At 44.7% G+C, this 23,715-nt stretch overlaps 1 protein-coding gene across 1 annotated transcript; it reads left to right on the plus strand.

The window, feature by feature from the left end:
- The first annotated feature begins 1,534 nt into the window (after nt 1-1,534).
- Nucleotides 1,535-23,715, plus strand: LOC119209603 (ephrin type-A receptor 4-like). The gene is made up of 19 exons (XM_037459028.2): nt 1,535-2,190; nt 2,826-2,893; nt 4,947-5,144; nt 5,441-5,551; nt 5,962-6,316; nt 13,351-13,506; nt 14,042-14,548; nt 15,791-15,915; nt 16,062-16,221; nt 16,333-16,444; nt 17,252-17,310; nt 17,499-17,612; nt 17,731-17,916; nt 18,000-18,061; nt 18,222-18,431; nt 18,648-18,824; nt 20,712-20,899; nt 21,091-21,276; nt 22,661-23,715. The coding sequence occupies exons 1-19, from the start codon at nt 2,031-2,033 to the stop codon at nt 22,776-22,778; spliced, it is 3,252 nt and encodes a 1,083-aa protein (XP_037314925.2). The 5' UTR covers nt 1,535-2,030; the 3' UTR covers nt 22,779-23,715.

A 23,715-nucleotide genomic window follows, 5' to 3' on the forward strand; every position in this document is an offset into this window, starting at 1 on the left:
CCTCCTCTCCAACCTCCACCCACCCAATCAAATCCTCACTGGCGATGCGCTGCTTCTTTTGTTCATCTCTCTCATCCACCCACACACCTACAGTCCCTCTGGCTTTTCTCTTTACAATCTCACACACATCTCCGTATCTACTTCGCTTTATTCATTTCTGCCCCCCTTCCGTAATCTTCATCACTATTAGAGGCTGTATGTGTATGAATGCATGTTCACATGTGCGAATGCACATAACAGCACCGACACGGGGCCTATATTTAGTGTTTCACGGTACAGATGTGTGGGCAGCAGCCATCTGCGGCCCCAATGGAACAAGAAGAAGAAGAATGGTTCAGGGCTAAGGGCCAAACTTAAAATAAGGGTTTGAAGCAGGGGGGGGGGGGGGGGGGGGGGGCGTTGTTGAACCCCCCCCGCTGGAGAGCTGGGAATCTCAGGGGAGAGTGGGAAAAACATCCCAACGGTCATCAATCAAAACTTTGGTGACACAAATGACCAGAAACAAGAGAACGTTCTCCATCCCTGTCACCGTGTCACCTCCGCCCCACAGTCATGTCCCACCCACCCACGCCGCCGCCCCATAGGCCCTCGCCGTGCACCGCTCAATGCGATTGGTCCGTCGGTCCCCGGGCGAAGTCGCGATCTCCTCTTGACTAATTGGGTCTTTGTGATTGCGCAGTGGGTCGTGGCGCTGGGGGAGAATGAAACGTGAAAACCGTATTATGGCGGTCGGGGTAAGAGTGGCAGGTCGAGGTCGGGGAGATCGTTTTTCGCCATCTCAAAGCGCCAGATGCTTTCCCGTGGCCCATTATGATGCTTTACAGGAGATCGAGATGCTTTCGGCGTAGCAACTGTGAAGAGACAAAGCGAGATGGAGACGGGCCCTCGAAGGGAGGCTCACTCAAGCACACACGTACATGCAGGCACACACACTTTCACATATAGTTCTCTGTTTAAAGCACTATTTAGTGCTTTGTGTTGGTCAACTATAACAACACTCATCATAACTTAACTTTACACATACTGAAGAAGGACGAAACAAAAAGAAGGACATCCCTGCTCCTCACTTTGTGGTAGAATATACACACAACTGGTGAAAAATAAAGGATCTACTTGTTTGAGTGGCGCCTCTTTCAACCGTAATTGCCCACCGCAGTCTTTGAGCGAGGGAGAGTGTAGGAGGACGGGTCGTGAGCTGGCTCTTTGTTTGCGCCACCGCGCTCCTACAGAAGGCCACAGTCCTCTCCTGTTTTCTTTATAGCTGACTTAATGTTAAAGAATGATTCCCCCCCCTTTTGTCTTGTTTTTTTGTATCCTGTTGTTGTGGAAATGAATGAAGCTCCTTATCCTCATCGTATCTGCCCTAAAATATCCAAAAGCCCAGTAGGATGGATGCCTGATCATTCGTTCCCCTGAGAAACCACCTACAGGTGGCGCTGCAGTCACGCTCTTCGTGCTCCTCGGGACAAAGGCCCTCCAACGACCCCAGTTGTAAGGCAAGCAGATCCAGGTAGTTGAGTTCACGTTGTGGTCTTCATGTGGCGGGCTGTTTCTTCACGCGATGTGACGTCATCTCTGGGGGTTATCTCTGCTAGATGCCACTTCTGACGTGCGACACCGTGCGAGGAGACGCATGTGTCCTCAGTTTACCTTAGATTCGTGTATTCCAGGCAGGTCTATCTACCTGGTGTTTTATTGGAGAGCACGAAGTGTCCCCCTGGAAAATTATGCAAAAATGCCAGTATTTCGTTTACATTAATACAGTAAGTTAAACAAGGGTGCTGTAACTTTCGCTTTTTAATCCATATAAGCTACAGAAAACTGCATAATTTCATCAACATTTTAAAAAAACCCTAGTCTTTTTAGATTTGCATTTTGACGCCGACGACATCACCGTGGGCCCTTTGTCTCGTGCCATTTGAATTAGCATTAAGGGAAGCATCTGAGTGTAAGAGCCCGCCCCAGAATCCACTGCTGCATCCAACTCGCTTTCACACTTGGCTTCATTCACACACACTTTTCCCACCGGGATGGAGCCGCTTCAGCTCGCGCGCCGCGGAGACAACCGGCAGCACACGCGCTGCCTCTCGGCACACATGGCCGTCAACGTGTGGCGACTATTTCCCTTCTTCGTGTGGATATTACCAGCAGTTTCGAGTTCGAGGACGAGGATTTATCCGCCCAACGAAGGTGAGTGAGGCAGGGGACCCTTCGGCGTCGTCCGCTCGCGCACGCGGGGAGAAACGCGCCGCGTGCGCGCCCTGGAAGGGTCGCGAGCAGGTGCGAATTGTGCGACGTAATCTTGAACGGGTGAAAAGTTGGGAGCAGCTGACGTTTTCACTGTGATTGTTTGGTTCCGCGTTCCGCTGCATGTTTGGTTTTTCCCCAGAAACGGCCACGTTTGTTTCTCGGACGTTTCCGCGTGATGTGGTCAAAGTGGAGAGAAGCGACAACTGCGCAGACCTTGATTCAGTGATTCAACAGTTCAACCCGTAACACTCAAACGTGGTTTCTTTATGCATAAATACGATTTGAAGTAATTAAGTTCATTACATTTAATTCAGTTATTTTAAATGACATCGAAGTAGCTGATATAATGTAACAAACGATTAAAACTGCATTAATTATTTAGATAGATGTAATAAGAATGTCTGTTTGCCCCCAACTTCAGTCTTAAGTAGGCTACTTATTTAGTGATGGTGTTGTTAAGTCTCCCAATTGCAAATCACAAATTTTACTATTTTTCTCCCTGCTGAAGAATTGTATTATAATGCTGCAATGTAGGCTGTTTGCCCTTCAACCACTTTTGTAAATGTGCATTGTAGTGACCCTGCTGGATACCAGGACAGTGCCAGGAGAGCTGAAATGGGCCGCCAGTCCTTCCGAGGGAGGGGTGAGTGGGAGATTTTTCTTTCTATTTTTTTTTTTTTTTTACAGATACACTGTTTACAACCCCACACACTCCATCTCACTCACACACACAGGGTCTGGAAACTGTAAATAATCATCCCACAGATTTTGAAATGTGCTGTTGTTCACCAAGCCTAAGTGCTAATATGAGCTTGATGGCGTCGTGTTTGGCACATGTGAAGGCATGAACCAGCTTGGTGGTGGGTGTATTTTAGGGATTTTTACTACTCTGCAGTTGCCAGGACGAATCCTTTAGATATATATTTTGTATTGCATCCTCTCATCTTTTTGTACTTAATGTTATTTGTACATTGTGATCTTTCATCTATGTCTTTCCTCTTCCCTTTTACTCAGTGTGTCTCTCTCACTTCTTTGTTGGTTTAAGAGTTATTGGTGAACTTGACACTTATTTTTTCCATCAACATGCTCTATTCTCTCACATGTTGCATGATTGACGGGGTCCTGGTCTGCACGCACTGAGCTTTTGATTACAGCCCCCTCCCTCCTCCCACCCTCCTTCCGCACCCCCTTAGCTACACACACACAAAACATCTCTGAATGGTTGGGGCAAAGCTTTTTTTTGTTCTAACAGCTGTGATTTCTGTTGGCTGACAAAATAAGGAAGTCATCACTGCTCCACAGCTCTCGTCCTAGTACACACATAGGCTGCAAAGACACGCACATACAGACACACAAGAGCACACAAAGATGTTATACACACTTATATTTATATACTATATGAGTGCACAGTTCCAGCTGGACTAATACTAGAATTTGAGAGTGTTACATATCCAATAATGATATGATAAACCAATCTTTAAACATTAAACTCAATCCTACAAAATTGCAGAAAATATTCAACAATAAACTTCACTGGAAAAAATGTAATAAACAAATACCAAAAAGAAAAAGAAAATAAGAAAGTTGATTTTAGTTCAGTTAAAATGTAAATGAAAATGTAAATTTACTGCACTGCTGTTTCCAACATATACACCACTATTCATTCAGTAGTATATTTGTAATGAGCCTATTGGCCAATAAGATCAGTCTTGATGACATATCGATCCGGCTCAATTAGTTACACCCAAACATAGACACTCCTCCCAACACACACACACACACACACACACACACACACACACACACACACACACACACATTCATGAGTCTCCTTCTCTTTTTCACTCTTTAGACACGGCACGTTTAGCGTATACAGCTCTCACTAGAGTAGATTATTATTCAGTGGTAATAAAAAGCCAATTTGGAGTTGGGAGGCTCAGCGGCCATTTGACGGGTCACAGTACAAGGAAAATAGTGGGCTATATTGAGATAGATGATGCAGCGAAGGTTGTGCATGCTGCTCTTCTATGGAAATGTGCCTTCAAAAACCTTGGAGTTGCCACAAATTCAAACCACCTTCCACTGCAGAATATCGACGGACAAATTAATGTTTTTCAAATGTGCCCAAGCATCTGTAATTTATTTTAACCTGTTTTCTGTATTTGCTCAGCTGAATATTTCCTTAGATGTTTGGAAAAACACAATGGTCATTGCTTCTCTAAGAGTATTTATGTCTAAGGCTCGAGATTAGTTCACCTGAGTTTAGAGTCAAACATACATTATGCTATTGGTTTCGGTGCATATTAGGGCAGCATGAAAATCCCTCTTTAGAGACGTCCTGCAATAATCAACGTTAACATTCATCTTTGTTTACCTTTTGTCAACATTGCGTTACTGTAGCTGCCACCAGAGACTGTTTCATTTATCCTCCATGATTTTGAGGACCCTTCCCTGGTGATGCATTCAAGTACAACTGAAACTTTAAAAAAACGAGCTTCCTCCACATTCACATCGTCTTCACAACAACTGTGTGAACATTGTTTGTTACATCACTTAGCATTGCTACATGTCAGCCGATATTGCTGGAATTTCTTCTTTAAATGGTGCCCTTCAAAGTCAAGTTCACACAGTTTGTCGTTAAGGAGCATGAATATGATCAAGTGTAATGATACATTTGCGTTGGTGTTTGTTTGCAGTGGGAAGAGGTGAGTATAATGGATGAGAAGAACATCCCCATCAGAACCTACCAGGTGTGCAATGTCTTGGAGCCCAATCAAAACAACTGGTTGAGGACTGACTGGATCCCTCGGTCCGGCGCTCAGAGGGTCTACGTTGAAGTCAAGTTCACCCTGAGGGACTGTAATAGCCTGCCAGGGGTCACCGGCACCTGCAAGGTAACAAAAAATACACTTAAAATGTCTTGACAGAGGACGATGATCAATGTGGGGTTTGGGCGCATTATAAAAAGACATCAAGATCAGATTTACGTTAAATACCTTTTTAATTTTTGCTATTTACTTGTTAGACAAGTGGTGGGTATGGTGCTTAGTTTTATATATATTACAGCTGCCGGTCTTTCAAGCACAAACCCACATTTTACTCATTATCATATAAGAAGAAAAGATGAGCGCTGATGATGATGATGAATGGGTACCAGTCTCACTTTTTTTCTGTCCCTTTTCCCTCGTAGGAGACATTCAATCTCTACTACCATGAGTCTAATGAAGACAGAGAGAACTACATCAAAGAGAGCAGCTTCATTAAAGTGGACACTGTGGCAGCAGATGAGAGCTTTACTCAGGTAACACTAAACAACTGAGTCAGGCTTTGAGTTATTTATCCTCCCTCCCCAACTCACTTTAATTTGCTCTTATCTCGATAAAAAGATGAAAAAAAAGTGTGGCACTTAGCAGTGAATTTTTATTTATTTTACAAGCACTTTTATTTCAATCGTCCATTCTGGCATCCTAGGAAAAGCTGGCTAGGAGCTTTTGCTCAGTCCTCACAAAAAGATTACTACTGATTTTGGCATTTTTTACCTTTGCAGTCAACAGTGAATCTGGGTGAGAGCCCAATGCTGAACATGTGAAGATCAGCCGTGGTCCAATTGCAGCTCCCAATTTAGCTCAAAAAAGCACTTTGAATTAATAAGGGGGGCACACACTGTTTACTGCTTTTCATTAAAGTAGCTCCATTCTCTTTTCATCACAGGTGGACGTTGGTGACCGCATCATGAAGCTGAATACCGAGGTGCGAGATGTGAAGGTGGCGACTCGGAAGGGTTTCTACCTGGCCTTCCAAGATGTTGGCGCCTGCATCGCTTTGGTTTCCGTCAGAGTTTTCTACAAAACGTGTCCGCTCACCATTCGTAACCTGGCAACGTTTCCGGACACTGTCACCGGGGCCGATACGTCTTCCTTAGTGGAGGTCAGGGGGTCGTGTGTCAACCAATCGGAAGAGAGAGAGGAGCCTAAAATGTACTGCGGTGCCGACGGAGAGTGGTTGGTTCCTATTGGTGGATGTCTCTGCAACCCGGGACATCAAGAGAAGGGTGGCACATGTAAAGGTGAGAGAAGCTGCTGTACCGAAATGCGATTTATCTTTTTTTTTTAAGGTCAGACTGATTCATTTTGGACTCAGTCTCAAAGCTTTCCACTCCTCTTGTATATTCTGCATCATCACAACCAATTAATCACATGTTATTCCCCCTTTTACAAAATGATAGTGATATTGAATCAGAAATCTACTCGGGAAAGACAAAGTTACTGTTTGCAATTCGCTTTGTTGCATAAGAACTCCACATTTTTATTGCTAAATTATTGTCAATACATGTTCTACCATTGTACTGTTGTTGCTATTATGCACCAATTAGCAAGCCATGTTCCTGCAAACAATTCTTGTGGACTATCTGTTCAATATGAACTTGGAACTCTGTAACTTAGTTACCCATGAAATCCCCTACACCTCTAAAGCTCAGAGATTAATCATTTATATTTCATGGACACTCCAATGGTTGCTTGGCAACGTCACAGTAACAACAAGACTCTGGAAATAAGAAATATGTAATGTGTTAATGAGTGAGCCCTAGGTTAAGGATTTGCTAACCCTTTCCAGTCGTTTTGCTCAGCTAACTGACTGCTTTTCTCAACCTCATAAAAACAGTTTTTATCCTCTTGTTTAACGCTCTTGCAAGGAACCGTCTGTTCTGCTTCTATGAGACACAAGTAACGAGTCTTCCAACATTTTGCAAGAGTTTGTCATTTAATCCCCAGCTGTTTAAATATAGCCTTATGTCATACACATAGAATGTTCTCAAAATAATGGGTTAATCTCATATCTATCAAAAAATCCCAAAAGTTTAAAAAAAAATGTTTTTATTCCTGCAAGTGTAAGCTCTCAGATTTTAGTGTGACATGTGCTGACATAACAACAGCCATCTGGACTAAAATGTCATTCTATCACTTACAAATCTGGTATGAACTTTATGGTAACTAATATGCAAGCTGCTCACACACCTCTCCCCGGCGTACATGTGGCGTCGATGACGTGTAATGTTTGGAAGTGATTTGTTGAGATAATGAAGACAACTAAATGTGCTTGCGTGAGAAAGTTGTGTGAGTGGGGGACAACAGACTTTGTGGAGACACTTTTAAAACATGGCTTCACCCCCCTTATTCAGTCTCGTGCACATGATGTTCACACACACACACACACACACACACACACACACACATACGCAGACACACAGAGAGCAATAGAGACAAGAAAGAGCGACTCCGTTTTATTTATGAAGCCTATCCCAGCAAGCTAATTGTATAACAAACAGACCCATAATTCAAATAGAAAAAGAGAGACACTGAGAGAGAAAGAAGGCAAAGGATAGACATAAAGAGAGCAATGCAGTCAGGGCCAGTTGGTGTTAAAGACGGAGGGTAAAACATAGCTTTCTTTTCAAAAGCAGTAGCCAAAATTGTGTGAGTGACAAATGTTCTCGAAAACCTTTAGTCTGTTTGCCGCATTTGTTCTCCCTGAAAAAAAGGAGGAGGTTTGCGGGGTGGTCCCTGAAGGCTGAAAGATGTTCCTCCTCAACTAGATTTAGGGGAGACCCTTGACTTTGTTGAACCTACAGCAGATGTGAAGTGCCATCTATCTATCGGTTGCTCTCTTCTCCGTCTCCCCTCTCTCACAGCCTGACAGGTTGTTGGCCGGGCTCAGCTGCCTTAGAGAAAATCCATCAAAGTCTGGATGAAAACCGAATGCTGCCGGGCGGAAACTCTGACCCTGCAGTATTGGATAGAGGCCTTAACACCTCTTCCATTTTAAGTTTAAGAAATTTGCAGAGGAAAAGAAAGACGAGGACATTGTGTCCTGAGATGCGATTTGGATGATCTGTCCCTCCTCCCGTCTCACTTAGCTGAGTATAACGGACAGACTGTGTGTGTGTGTGTGTGTGTAGCCAGTTACAGCTGGGCAGAGACACTTGTGATTATCGGTAGGTTTCATACTTAAATGATGTATGTCCTCATTTAATGCACATATTTTAAAGCAACAATTCCACATTTTGAAATAGTAAATTGTTTTCATGAAATATTGAATAAATCTCAGCTTTTGGCCTCAAAGAAAGTCCCGTCTAAAACCCCCCCATATAACAGAAACATAACAGAAACTTTTTGTTTGACCACAAATGAGATATAGTATGATTATTAGTGAGTTCTTGAGGTTTTTTGTGCAAAGCCAGGCTGGCTATCTCCCACCGATATACGTCTTCATGCAAAGCTAAAGATAGAATATGTGGGATAGAACTCATCATATATCTTAGATCGTGATTCACTGCCAGCTTTGGCATTATTTGTTTTTTTAAACATTACCCCAAGAGCCCCGGTGAAACAACCACAGTTTGCTTCTGTGTAGATATTTCTACTCTCTGCCCTGTGCCTTTGCCATTCTAATGCATTTTAGTGTTCCCAAAAAGTCCTTTTGAATGAAATGTGAGAAGTTCATTTTCACTGTTGACACACAGTAATGAGGATGGGGAGGATGAGAGGAGACGCTGTGGAGAGGAAGACGGGATTAGAAGTTGAATAGGGCGAGAGGGGGGTTGAAAGAAGGCCACTGACAGCAGAAGGCATCAATACCGGGGGGGGGGCGCCCCTCTCCCGCTGGGGGGGGGTCGTCAGCGGGTGCAAAGGGGACCAGTAGAGAAACAAGAGAGAAGCAACTCCCCCTCTTTTGTAAACCTGTGCTTAAGACCGAGGTCATGACTGAGCCTGATGAAGACGTCTAAAACTCTGACTGACAGCCACTCTCACGCAAACTCATATAGGGAGAGTTTAGCCACAGAGTGCCGGGTCATGACCGAGGTAGATGGAGACGTCAAAAGTTTGACAGCTGCAATCCGTCGGGGAGGATCGGAAACGAGGGAGGAGAGACGAGCGGGGAGAAAACAACAGAGAGAATTTGAAATGTGAGCGGGCGGAGAGGCGGAATGAAAGGGGAGCCTTCTGCTTTTTGTTTCACTGTCTCTGCGCTGGCCTCCTTCTCCTGCTGTCTGACTCCGCTCACTGCCTGGGTGGGTTGGACTCTTGCTCTGTGTGTGTGTGTGTGTGTGTGTGTGTTCTCTTCATCCAGTGAGATTTCATGGTTGTGCTTCCTTCCAACGCACCTGCAGGGTCTCGTCAACCGCAGAAAGCATTTGCGGGGGGGATGAAAAGAGGGAGAGGAGAGCCTCAGAGGGAGAGAGAGAGAGAGACGCTAAAACAAGAGATGGCAGAAAGAAAGAGGGAGCGAATTCAGAGAAGGACTGCGTAATCGCTGCATTCAGCGCCTCTAATTATTGAGTCGCATTTTTGGACTCTGGTCATGTTGGATTTAGCGTGTGCGCGAGTACGTGCGTGTGTTTGTGTGTAAGTACTGTATCTCTGATTTCCTGACGAACAAAGCCCTCCCTCCCTTATACTCAGTCTGGAGGGCTGCCCAGAATGCCGAGCGTGTGGTGGGGCAAACCGAGAGGGAGAAGGTTTGTGTGTGTGTGTGTGTGTGTGTGTGTGTGTGTCTGCAGGTGACAACAGCAAGCAAAGGAATGGCACAAGAGAATGTCTGAAGCAAACCGAACCCAGGTGGGGGGAATGGTTTGCATTCCACCATCACAATCCGAGTGTGTGTGTGTGTGTGTGTGTGTGTGTGCGTTCTATTGTCTCCTCCTCCCAGGTTGCTCTTAATGGAGAGGAGGTTTGCCAGCTCCACCAGTCTGTAGCTCTCTGGCATTGGAACAAGCCTCGTTCTCCCTCTCTGTCTCTGTGTCTTTGCTCTCATTATCCCTCCTTTCTCTTCTCCAACTCCTCTTCCATATCCACAGTCGGTGAAGGGGGGGCTGCTGGTGGCGCGGAGTGTCCTGTATTTGATGGAGGGGGGGTCGGGGGTATTGTTGTAGCGCTCTTTTCACATGCTAATGTTCGCACTGTTGGCATTGGGCAGGCACACACCAAATCCATACACATTTGTCCTCAAACCACCCGTTTGTGTGAGTATTTAAATGCAGGCAGACTTAAAGCCGTGGCCTCCACTGAGCACATTCCTGAGGTCTCAAAGGCACAGTGACGTGAGTAGCTGGTGCTTGTGTAAGATATGAGATGAATTTGATACCAGGCTGTGAAGGAATGTTGAGGTTCTGGGGAGGGGGGCTGTCCTTTCAATGAAGACACACTGTAGGGGAAAGATAAGAATCACAGCTTATCTCCAGCCTTTTCTGCGGCTTTTAATTAACAGGGCATGACCCCTGTGATTAATAGTGTCCCTCCTTCCGGCCGACGGTCTATCAATCCGTCCATCCATCCGTCAACCTGGCCCTCCCTCCATCCATCACACAGACAGGTGTCACACCGGAGTGGTCGGGGGGGGTACTTCCTCCATCCACGCCCCTTTGCTGGGAAGGAACAAGGGATGATGACGGATAACGCGGGTCAAGGAGAACACACATACGCACACACTAAATACAGCGCGCCGACAAGGCTCTTAGTTGGATTTCATGTGAGCTGCATTTGCATTTCAGGAGGCAGATGAATGCGTATGCAAATGCCGACAATGCTGATAGTAATCAAAGGGCACCTTCCCCCCCCCTCCTCTTCACTCTCTTCTTCTATCTTCACCTCTTTACATCTCGCTCGTTGTCAGTCTGTTTCTCCCGCTGTCAGTCCTAGTCAACCTTCCTTTGCATTCACTTTACTTAACTGTCACTTTCTCGCACTCGCACAAGCGGACAGAAAAAAAGAAAAACGCTGATTGCGGTACATTTGCTGTGCTGCTAACGGGCCGCGATGTGGACACGCTAATAGACAGGCACACAAATGTGTCTCTTATCGCCTCATCTTATCGGTAGATGCGTGTTCCTTTTTTTTTTTGTTGGTCCAAATCTCCTCCCAGTTCATTGGCCGAGCTCAGGCCCTGCACGGCCCTCGGTAGCGTCGGGTTAATGTCGGGTTAATGGCACTCTCATGAGCTCTTATTCCAGGTCAGCTAACGCTCCGCCACCCCCTCCCGTCCAAACCAGCTGAAAAAGACACAAAAGGCTATACACAGCAGAGAGAATAGAGACATGTGAGGGTGCTAAAGGAAGTTTATGGCTTCAAATACTTCCTCCTTTCTTTCTCTTCCTCCTTGAGTCTGTCCTCTGTGTCAGAGACAAGGATAGAGGATTGGGTGGGACAGAGACAAAGCCAGTGTGCCCCCCCCCCCCCCCCCCCCCCCCAACCCCCACCACCAGCAGGGCCTTGTTCAGACCTATAATCAACCCTTGAGTCCTTTGCAGGTCAAATACTTCTTTCTCCCTTTTATTCCCTGCCTTTCCCATCCATGGCTCTACTTACCCACATCGACGGTTAAAAACAAAGGCATGTGCTTAAGAGCAGAAGAGTGATAATACTACTTTTATCTCACATTGCCTTATATCTGCTGACACGTCACGATGAGTCTTTGACCAGATGAAACGCAGCCTCATCAGCTGCAAATATGTTTATGATTTACAGGTTTCCACTTTGTAGTTTCCGGCCGCTGGCCTTGGTGTTATCGAGCCGTGAGCACCGCTAGTGGACTTCAAAGCTTTCCCGAGGTTTGACGCGAGAGAGAGAGAGAGATATATGCAGAAATGCCTGCTGCCTGCAGTCGGGGAGTTATCAGAGATACAAAGACCGATGAGTAGAGGTCGAAGAGGAAGTGCGCGGGGAGCAAATGAGGGAGGTTGTGAAAAAGTATGAAAGGGCAACTGAGTGTGTGAAAGAGCAAATCTATGGCGGCTCACGCAGATGGGGCAGGATTGTCGGTGTGAGTAGATTACAGAGGAGACTTCCTCCCTCTCATCTACTGATGAGAGTGTCATAAAGCACTCTGAGACATGCACACAATCACATATTCCTATCCACTCCCCCTGGGATGTCTTCATCCCCCATTTGAACTGTGAAAGGGTTTGGGGGGAAAAATGAGAAGAACTGGGAAAGATGGTGGGATTGAGGAAGAAGAGTGAATAGGGTGTAATGATGAAAAAGAAGGTGTTGAAAAAAATGATTGGAGTGGAAACAAATGGAGGATTTCCAAGTGAATCTGAAGAGTGGAGAATCTCCTGAACCAGCCACGCTGTGCCGTCTCTTTTGCTTCAGCGGTGGATGTCGAGCTGTATAATTAGGCACTCATTTATTGTATTGTTACTCCGTCAGTGCATGAGTTCCTTGGTATACAGAGAGAAGGTTTCACTCTCCCCACCCCCCTCTCTGTCTGTCTCGCTCGCCTCTCCTCTGTGTATTTGAATTTCAGTAATAGTTGTGTTGGCGTTAACTTTTGATGTATTCTGCTCTGTTTCTGTGAGTGGGAGCTGATCAATGAGGGTTCTTTAAGTGTTTATTGCTTTGCTCATCAAAATCAAAGATAAAATAAATCATGGTGCCCATCCTCTTCATGCCAAATCTATTGCTCACCCTAGAAATATAATTACGGTTGTTGGATCGCAATGAAGTTCATGCATAGATTAGCTTGTTGTGTGGGCTGTTGAAGCTGTCAGGAGGGACGACACCAGATACTTTATCAGGGGTCAGGGTTCAGCTGACCTGAAGTCAGAGTTGTCTGCTCTGCTTGTGGCACATATTATTAAAACGAAAATGTTAAACATTTGAAACGCTAATTTCATAAAGCGAAACGAATGTTTCAAAAATTATATTGTTGAGTGTTTCTCACCGAAACATATTTGCATTGACAATTTCATATTCTATCCTTGACGACTGTTGGGTTGTGCACAAAAAATACATGGACTCAAAGACATTCAGTTCCCTTTCAATGACGACAAAGAAAAACATAATATGCTGTATCTTCCTTTCATGAGCAGCATCTGCAAAATGTGTTTGGCATTTTTCACTTTTTACAGTCCTAATTATCTACTGCCAATCATCTTTACTTCAGCTCAGGCAAACCTTTTGTGTGTTTGGAATAAAACACAGGTAAAGGACAAGTAAAACTAGAATCTTTTTATCGTTGCTGCGATGCACCTCTGTAATTACTGGAATTTTCCAATGCTGGCTAAGCATTGTTATTAAAACGTCTTTGTCTGTCCCTCTGCAGCCTGTTCTGTTGGTTTCTACAAGGCCAAGTCTTCAGATGCGGGATGCTCCAAGTGTCCTCCACACAGCCACTCACTCAGGGACGGGGCGACCGTCTGTGACTGCCACCCCGCCTTCTTCCGCGCTGACAGTGACCCTCCCTCCATGGCCTGCACCCGTAAGCACAACCACACACACACACACACAGATACTAATAAGACTATACGTAAGGTCAAATGCAGTGTGGCTAATGACGTGTGTAAGCGTTGCTTGCAAACAAAAGCCAAAAAGCACAGTCATTGTCTCCCAACATCTCTATCTCTAACAAACAGAGGGATACACAAAATGGTCTGAATGCCTCCCTGCTTCATGATCCCATTACTTATGACTAAGCCACCATCTACGTCCTATCAGAAGTGAATAAATGTCCTCCTACTCTGTCCTTCCTATTCTGTCTCTCTCTCCAAGTCTCTGAGTAGGTCCTGTGTCACAGAACCTTGGTCTGTGTGTCATAAACTTAATTATGCCTTTTTACACCACATGGTTTTCCTTGGCCTGGGGGGAAAAAACCCTTAAAAGTATGGTTTCAAATCTGATGCCAGATGTCTACATTCCATTTTGTGCCACCCCCCCCACCCCCCACCTCCCCCTGTATACTCTCACCCAGTTATATGTGGATAGAAGATCAATTCTCCAGCTTTTGTCCTCCACAGAGCCACCATCAGCCCCACAGCAGCTCATCTCCGTGGTGAACGAGACCTCGGTGGTCCTGGAGTGGGCCCCCCCTCGCCGGCTGGGAGGACGAAGCGACACCAGCTACAGTCTTGAGTGTCTCATTTGTCCAACAGCGGGCCGCAAAGCTCTCCCCAGGAATCACAGCATGGCCCAGCCTGAGGCCCAGCACGGTGGCCAGGGGATGCAGTCGGACCAGGGCATCGTGGGTTCTGAGGTCCAGTCGGGCAGAAGCGTCTACCAGAGCGGACCCGCAGCCGGAGACTACCTGAGACCCGGCTCCGGCTCCCAGCTCTGCCAGCCCTGTGGCTCCGACGTGCTCTTCTCTCCCGAGCAAAGCGGCCTGAGGACCACCAGGGTGGTGGTCAGCGAGCTCCGGGCCCACACGCACTACACGTTCATCGTCCACGCGCGCAACGGGGTCTCCCGGGCCGGCGGCGCAGGGGCAGCGCAGAGCGTGTCTGTCACTGTCACCACCAACCAAGCCGGTGAGTAAGATGATTTTAACGGTACATGAAGTAGATGTTGTCCATAAGTGGGTCAGCCCGATGCAGAGTGCTGTTCACTGGTTGTGTGCCCACGGGGAGTCAGAGCGACACGGGTAACGTTTGCACGTCATGAACAGCCTGCGTGAACTGCTGTCCAAGAAAGAAATACACATGCAAACATGTGTTTTCAGCGTATCGAGAGTGCTTAGGTTCCAAATTATTATTTTAAATAAATAAGAAATTGAACATTTTCAAACAAATACATTCAATGAAAAAAACTGACTGAAGTTGATTTGAAAAGCAGTCCCATTTTAGTTTCATTCAATTTTAATAGCACATGAAAGGCATGGCATAAAATACATTGTAAAACTGCGTAAAAATACCACATATTGCAAATGTCTTCTTTCTCCACTAACAACAGCAGCTGCAGGACATTCTTGCGGTTTTGTACCACAAAACTATTGCTTTTAGCTTCATGTCATTGTTGTCATAGTTATTACTCCGTCCTAGACCTGAATTAATTACAGGGGTCGTCCGAAGGCATTTTAGGAAATGTAAATCACCGATTTAAATACAAATAACAAAAGTGTGTTCGAGGGGAAAGACAATTTGAGGAGAATGTAAATGCATAGCAAACCGGTAATAGCAATAGCACTGTGGCGAGGGTCTGTTTTTCCTGGTCAGCTCTTGACCACAGAATTGTGTGAAAAAAAGGCTTTTATGGCGTGTTTCATTTAAGTTGGGAGGGTGTCAGCTGGTGTGTGGTTCTCCTCTCACACGCTCTCCATTAGTTCTCGATGTGTGCCTTTTTTTTCACCCTGCTTAAACATCTCAACTGTCACTGATTTAAGTCTTTACGATGGCTTTTAGAAAACGACACACCTGCTTAGTTTCAGGCGCCCCCGGGAAATAACGTGGCTGTTTGTGCACGGCATGAGAACTGACTGGGATTTGTCAGGTTTAACCTGCACCACCATATGGCCCCGTATCATGTGAGCAGCCACAGAACCCCTTGAAGGAAGAAAAAAAAATGGAAGGACGTAAAAAAGTGGAACATGAGGATTGGAGGTTGCGGAAAGAATGACACGGAGGTCAGTTCTCCGGTGCTCCTGGTCAGTGGGATTGTTGACAAACGAGCACCTGCAGGACCGAAAACCTGTCAAAGATGTGATCTCATCAACAGCTTCGGAGAATATTCACTGTGTCCTTCTACAAAGGTAATTATCCCTCTCTCCTTCCCAGCTCCGTCCGCGGTGTCGTCCATCTTAGCCATTGATGTCACCAGGCACAGTCTGGCGTTGTCGTGGCAACAGCCGGATCGACCCAACGGGGTTATCCTGGAATACGAGGTCAAGTTCTATGAAAAGGTGAGGCGCCCGCAGGTTAATGCAGCTCAGCCAGCTGTCTGGAATGGCGATAAGCTGGCACGCTGTTTGTATTTCCCCCGATGTTGACGATGGATTTGCAGGGGAGAATTGAAGTCGAGCCCCCTCTTTTTGTCCCCTCTAATCAGGATCAGAAAGAGAGGTCCTACCGCATAATGAGGACCTTCTCTCGGAGCGTCGATGTCACAGGTCTTAACCCCCTCACCGTGTACGTGTTTCATGTGCGTGCTCGCACAGCTGCCGGATACGGAGAGTTCAGCCCCCCGTTTGAATCGGCCACCAGTTCAGGTATTTTTTACAATAATGTTGAGGAGTTTTACCGGATGCACTGAACTTTAACAACAACGGGACAACGTTTGCAACTTTCTGGCTAATGACCTGTGCGTCCTTCCCTCCTAGATCCCTTTCCCCTGATTGGAGAAGGAGTTAACACAGCCTTCCTGCTGCTGTCTGTCAGCGGGGTTGGAATTTTACTGCTGATATCTGCAGCTGTGTTCATCATTAGCCGCAGGTATACACTCACGCACACACAGGGACCCATGCAGGCATGCGTTCACACCTAGAGGTTGGTTAGACGTTTCCCATCGGCGCATCCCTGACGTCCACATAGGTGCCGTCTCAACCGTTAACTACTGCTTGTGACCAACCTACCCGGATCCACGCGGCACACAAACAACACTCACAACTCCCCTGCTATTGTGTTGTTAAATAATATGTGTGCGTTACCTGGAGCTTTTAAAGGAGATTAGAGTGGAGACAGTGATAATCCCTTTGTCCCTGACTTGTCATTACTGTCTCCTCAGCAGCACAGCTTGTGTGTCAGCTTCCGCTGACGTGCACACTCACACACAAAAGCCCGCAAACAGACACGCGCGCACACACTTACTCGCCCACAAAGGTGTTTTTGACAGTTTCTTTGTTTAATGGAAAACACCTTTTATCTTGCGCTACCTGAGGCATCACCCCTCCTCCCTTCTCCCTTCTCCCTCCCTCTCCCTCCCCCCTCCTCCTTCCTCCATCCTCCCTCCCTCCCTTGAATCCTTTCATCTACTCTACGCTGTGTGTTTCCTGCTGCACGATGCTCTCTGTTCTCATCGTCATCGCTTTTTCCGAAAAAACAAAACAATGAATGAGCAGCTCTACTGGGGTCTGTGTGTGTAAAAAAACCACAATATGACACATTTGCCTTTTTGTCAGTTGTCTTAAATGTAGAAATCACACAACAACGTGAAAAGTAGACACCCTTTTTTTCTGGAATTCTTTGACTGTTTTCCAACAATGTGTGTTAAAACGTGCATCACTTCTTATGTTTAAACAGGAGGAGCAAGTACAGTAAAACAAAGCAGGACTCCGAAGAGGAGAAACATCTTAACCCAGGTAACACACATATCCTGTACCGTTAAAAGAGACAGATGGGTGCTCTTTTTCTCTTAGATCCACCTGCACACATCTCAGACTCTGCCAAATACATTTACATAACGTATGGAGCAGCAGTTGTACACATATTTCATACCTTCCTCTTCCTCCCTTGTTTCCTCTCCTCTCCTGCATCTCCTTTATGGCAGGAGTAAAGATCTATGTGGACCCGTTCACCTACGAAGACCCCGATCAGGCCATCCACGAGTTTGCCAAGGAGATTGATGTTAACAGCATTCACATCGAGAGAGTTATTGGCATGGGTAAGCCTGGCATTAAAGCTGTGCCCGCACGCACACACACACACACACACACATGCTTACTTGGCGCTGACACTGCGGTTTACTGTGTGTGTGTGTGTGTGTGTGTGTGTGTGTGTAGGAGAGTTTGGGGAGGTTTGCAGTGGTCGGCTGCGCGTTCAGGGAAAGCGGGAGATCTACGTGGCCATCAAGAGTCTGAAGGCGGGATACTCTGACAAACAGAGGCGGGACTTCCTGTCTGAGGCCTCCATCATGGGACAGTTTGACCACCCAAACATCATCAGGCTGGAGGGTGTCGTGACACGATGTGAGTTGAGAGAGCCAGGGAACTCCTAGTGGAATAAGAATTTGGATTATGTGCATGTTGTAATTGTAAATGTACCTGTTTAGGCAAACCGTTGATGATCATCACAGAGTACATGGAAAATGGATCCCTGGATGCTTTTCTTCGGGTACTGGCATATAATTATACGCCTTCAATTTTATGGATTTGGCATTGACATTTTATTCTCCCACTGGAATGAAAATGTACCAATTAATTAGTAAAATGCACCCACTCATGAAAGCCCATGTTAACCTGTTCTCTTGTCTCAATTCATTCAAATTGTCCAGAAACACGACGGCCAGTTCACAGTGATCCAGCTGGTGGGCATGCTGCGTGGCATCGCCTCCGGCATGAAGTACCTGTCAGACATGAGCTACGTTCACCGAGACCTGGCGGCTCGGAACATCCTGGTCAACAGCAACCTGGTGTGTAAGGTGTCCGACTTTGGCCTGAGTCGAGTTCTGGAGGAGGACCCGGAGGCTGCCTACACCACAAGGGTAAGACACCCACTGAAGTAATGTATGCACACAAACATCATAATATCTGACAGTATGAAAATAGACTCTTTGCAGGTCTTTAGACCATTATGGAAACACTTTTTAGTTCCTTGAGAAAGTACTCTCAGAACATGTACATTACCAGGAACTTGTTGGTGTAAAAGTGGTCGTTATTTACTTATTTACAAAATAATAAAAGTCTTACTACTGTTTTAGGAGGCAACTGGGACTTATCTGTCCCCTGGAGGGAAGATCCCCATCAGATGGACGGCTCCGGAGGCCATCGCCTACAGGAAGTTCACCACAGCCAGCGACGTGTGGAGTTACGGCATCGTCATGTGGGAGGTGGTTTCTTATGGAGAGAGACCCTACTGGGACATGAACAACCAGGACGTGAGTCTTTTTTATATCTACGCGTTGCCTCAAAGACAAAAGAGGGAGCTAAATCACAAAACTCTAATTAAAATACAGTTCACCTCCATTATTATCACATAATGCATTCAAGGAATGAAGGATTTGCCTTTAGAACAGGGATTATTAACAAACCATATTTTTTTCAACTTGTTTTCTTTCTTCTGGCAATAATTCTTGCTAATTACACTTGCAAGCTTTATGGCTCATCCTACTTTTATGAGAAAGTGAAAACAAAAGTCACCTCATCCCAAATGTTCCTTATAACAGTGTAAGTGTGTGACCATAAAGAAGCTTTTTAAGATTCAATATTTCTTTTCTTAATTGAGATCAAATGAATGTTTACCGTTTCAGCAATAACTAAAGTGTTCATCTTCATTTTAATTTACACATATGTGCTTTGTACAATATGGCTGTCCCCCATACACTGTGTCAGATTTTAGCAATGAGGTTTATAAGTACAATGTCGTCATAACTGAAAAGGAAGATGATTAAATAGTTCCCCTGTCCACCAACATTACAATCAATGTCCCTGAAACATAATTATTTGTACCTTGTATTTTAACAAACTCAATTTAAGTAGATAAATAAATTTAAAAAGCACCAGTTCATTAGGACTTAGAGGGAAATGATCTGTCCTCTTTGTCAGGGACTGAATGCTGACCGAGAGACTTTGACCTCTGCAGTATTTTAAAAATACAACATTTTGCCTTCATCCACAAAAGAGCCGCCAAGATTTTGTTCTTCAGTCACAAGATATTTTGTGGAAGATAATATATAATCTTAATTAAAGTTGACTAGAAAATGCTGCTTAGTGTTATTCTTCAGCCAAGCACACACCACATGTACCTTCAGAGGTGATTCGGTTATTCTGAGACAAAAAGCCCATTTCACCTTAAATTCACTTTGCCATGAAAACTTGTTAAGTTTGAGTTTGTCAAAGAGGCATTCTGGCATATGGAAATGTTCAGACATGATTGGTTTCATCTGCAGCGCAGTTGTTATTTACTTTAGTTTTCTTGATCGTTAATGAGTACACGCTGTGATGCTTGTGTGTTTCAGTGCAAATACAACAAAAATAACTGCAACCACATTTTTTAATATAGGTTTATAGCCATTACACAATTCCTTATGGCATATTAAAACAAAAAACATCTCAAAATGCAGCAGTGATTGGGACACACAGCTCATGGAGGCAATTACACGTATGGCTATGGTCCAAAATTTAAACAAAATATAGGCTAAAACACCTTTAACTTAACTTATCGAGTTAAACATGGCAACAACAAAGAGCCCAAAACCATAGGTCAAAAACTTAAATTCCCCCCTCCCCCCAAATAGGATTACACAAAAAGAAAATAGTAGGAGTTACAAAGTCCAAACTTGTCGCACTACAGTTTTGACCAAATAGAGCAGCCGTCTCAGTTCTGAGCCGGGGGGGCCAACAGAGTCAGACTCAGAAATCCCTGATGAAAAGTATTGTCCCACAGTATCTTGTACAAAGGAAATTGTGGAATGCTCACAGCTGGAGAAGATTTACATAAATTTGATGTTGAGACAGCACTGGAAAGATTATTGAGACGAGAGGAGCCAAAGGTTCTGCTTTCTTTTTGGCCGTGGCTTTTCAAAGGGTTTTGATTGAATTCTGTTGGAGAATATATTAGATGATTTCCTGTACAAAACCATAATATTAGTATAAAGTTTGGAATATGGACAAGCACTGACATATCTTGTTTTACATTGCTACAGTCTGGCATTAGTGAATTTATTTTGTCTGGATCCAAGTTTTTTTTTAGAAAGCCTTACATTTCTCTAGCCGGCTGAGATAAAAAACAACTATAAAAAAGCTTCCACCTGACCTTCCTCCAGGTGATCAAGGCGATAGAAGAGGGCTACCGCCTGCCTGCTCCCATGGACTGTCCCGTGGTGCTGCACCAGCTGATGTTGGACTGCTGGGAGAGAGAGCGGGCAGAGCGACCCACCTTCAGCCAGATACTCAACATGCTGGATAAGCTCATCCGTAACCCGGGAACTCTGCGCCGGACGGGGGGGGACAGGTACGCGCTCTGCATGCAAATCACCGGAAAACACACCAATGTCCATTTATTAGGAGTTCAGCTTTGGTACTGCGCTCACACCTACACTCACCCAGAAGATTACCTGCACTAAGGGCTCCTCCAATCACGATTTCACCGTCCTATTTCTGGACTCGGCCACCGCCAACCTCTCCCTCGCTGTGTTTCTACAGACACGCAGCCACTATGATGGAGTCTGGTGTGGGTTCGGAGGTGTGTGTGTCGGTCCTGCCAGAGGTGTGTGTGTCGGCGTGGTCAGTCTGTGAGTGGCTTCGGCCCCTCGGGTTGGAGAGGTACAGAGACACTCTGGCAGCAGCGGGGTACACCAGCATCGACACTCTCCTGGCTCTCACACACCAGTAAGTGCACCTTCGTGCGAAATGGGAAGCTGGTGTAGGTTCATCGCTTTTTCTTAGTGCAAAAAAAGCACAATCTGCATGAGCAGAATCACAATTTCACACAATGGTCAAAACAAGAGACTTAATAATGCATCTGGAATAGGGACCGATTTATTTGCACACATACAAATGTACTGTGTTATATGTGTTTTCCCACAGTTTCTTTTGCATTTGGTACACAAACAAAGTAGTTTGTATGAAAGAAGACGTGATATAAGTGTTTGTTAATGTTGTGAAGGGAGGTGTTTTCAATGATCCAATGATCTACTTACAACTTCACAACTTGTCATGATGTCAGTAGATACCTCTTCATAAATATACACTAATTGCTCCATTTAATGAGCAATCTCAGAAGCCATCGGCTATCGGTCTGAATGAGCCTCTGGGGAGAAAAGGCTGTATTTCAAGAGCTTGCCAGCCGGCAGACGTCCTTTGCAACGTGCTGTTCATTGTTTGTACTGCAATTAACAACTCGAGATGCGAGAATGACATTGGGGTTGAGAGACGTCAAGTTGGACATGCTTGTCTCATGTTCAGCTAGTTTATAAACTAATTCCAAACGAATAAAATGCTAAATCATTGTCAGCCGATAGCCAATTTGTTCCGACTCATTTTAACTCCAAACAGACTGTTAACTTGCATTCTACCAAAGTCTGATGCGACTTGATGGGTCAAAACTACTTTGACCAGTGAGAGAAACCTGAACGCTTCAGAAACCAAGATTCAGTCCTGTTGGTTTTATTGAGGTTATTTAAGGAGTAACGTACAAACACTTTATTCATTACATTGCATGTCATTTAGCTAACGCTTTCATCCAAAGCAACTTTCAATAAGGCCATTTCCTATGGTTTCATTATTGTATTGTTTATGTGCACATAAGTGAATTCATCCAACCAAATGGAATTATTGGTTTAGGTTATTCAGAGACTTCTAATCTCATCTGAAATCCAATCTAAAGAGCCACAAGAATACAAGGATTACATGTTAATTTATTATAATTAATGTGGCTCTTGAAATTAAATGAAAAACAGCTTTGAAGGAATACTTCCACAACCCTGACACTAGTTCAGGGTTGTGGAAGTATGTTGTGGTTTCTTGTTAACAATGATTTGCTTTACTGCTTTACTCATTGATTAACAAATGAGGCTTTTTCTACACAGATAAAATGATGTTAATGATATATATATATATATATATATATATGTATATATATATATATAAAGCTCTAAATATATGTGTATATTTAAATGCAAATGATCTTTATGGACGTGGCCTTGTCCTTTGAATACTGCATGATGTTGATTTATGTGTTTGAGAATATGTTTCTTTGTGTCTGCACCCACAGGGAGATGGACCGACTTGGAATAATCACACCATCGCACCAGGACTTACTAATTGCTAGTGTGCAGCAAGAAATGTTGTCTCAAATGCGGCATATGCAACACACAATGGTTCCAGTCTGAGCTGGAGAAGGATCCGGGCCTTTGTTGAGAAGAATTTCATTTACCTCATCCATGCACTTTAGAGAAAACATTTAACCAGTGGAAATCCAAGGAGTGACTCGTTCTCATACAGGAGAATGAGAAAAGCAGCACTTTTGTGAACTTCCATTCTGTGGAGTTTTCTGAAAACCGTGATCTGGACGTGGAAACACAGATGGCATTAAGCTGTTGAGAGCTTAGAGCCTCTTCCTCTTATCCAGTTCTATTTCTCATTATATTGTTATCTGTTTTGTGAAGGCTGAAATGTTAAGGCTGTGCATAAGCAGAATGGCTTCCAACCTTTCTTTTGCTGCTTGGGCTTGACTTGAATAAAATGTATTCTGTGTTTACTTTACACTGTGTGTGTATGTGTGTGTGCACGCGTGCGGGCTTGTGTGTGTGTGTGTGTGTGCGTGCTTGCTTGTGTGTGTGTGTGTGTGTGTGTGTGTGCGGGCTTGCATGTGTGTGTGTGTGTGTGTGTGTGTGTGTGTGTGTGTGTGTGTGTAGCGTGAATGCAAGTAAAATGGAATCTCTGTTGTCAAGACGTCAGCTTTGAATATTCAGAATATGCAAAGTTACCCAATAGAGAGAGGAGCCGGACAGAATGTATCCCTACGAGCTCTTACTGGTTTTCATACCAGTAAATCATACTAACAAATGGTATGATTTGCTTGCGTTTTTAAATTGTAAAAAATGTTACTTGTCTGAGATTCGGTTGAATTCAACGTTTAGAATAGAATGACATCCCTCGTTGTAAATGGTACGTGTCTTTTGTTTAACGCTAAGAATTACCCACATGAAGTATTTTGTTTATTTATGCCCTTTTCTATAGTTTGTACATTGTAAAATAGAAAACGTGAGGAAATATTGTAATGACTGTGAAATTGCGTTGCAATAAATCCCCAAACCCGTTGATGTA

The sequence above is a fragment of the Pungitius pungitius genome, chromosome 15, assembly GCF_949316345.1.
Source record: "Pungitius pungitius chromosome 15, fPunPun2.1, whole genome shotgun sequence".
In the NCBI taxonomy this organism is placed as follows: Eukaryota; Metazoa; Chordata; class Actinopteri; order Perciformes; family Gasterosteidae; genus Pungitius; species Pungitius pungitius.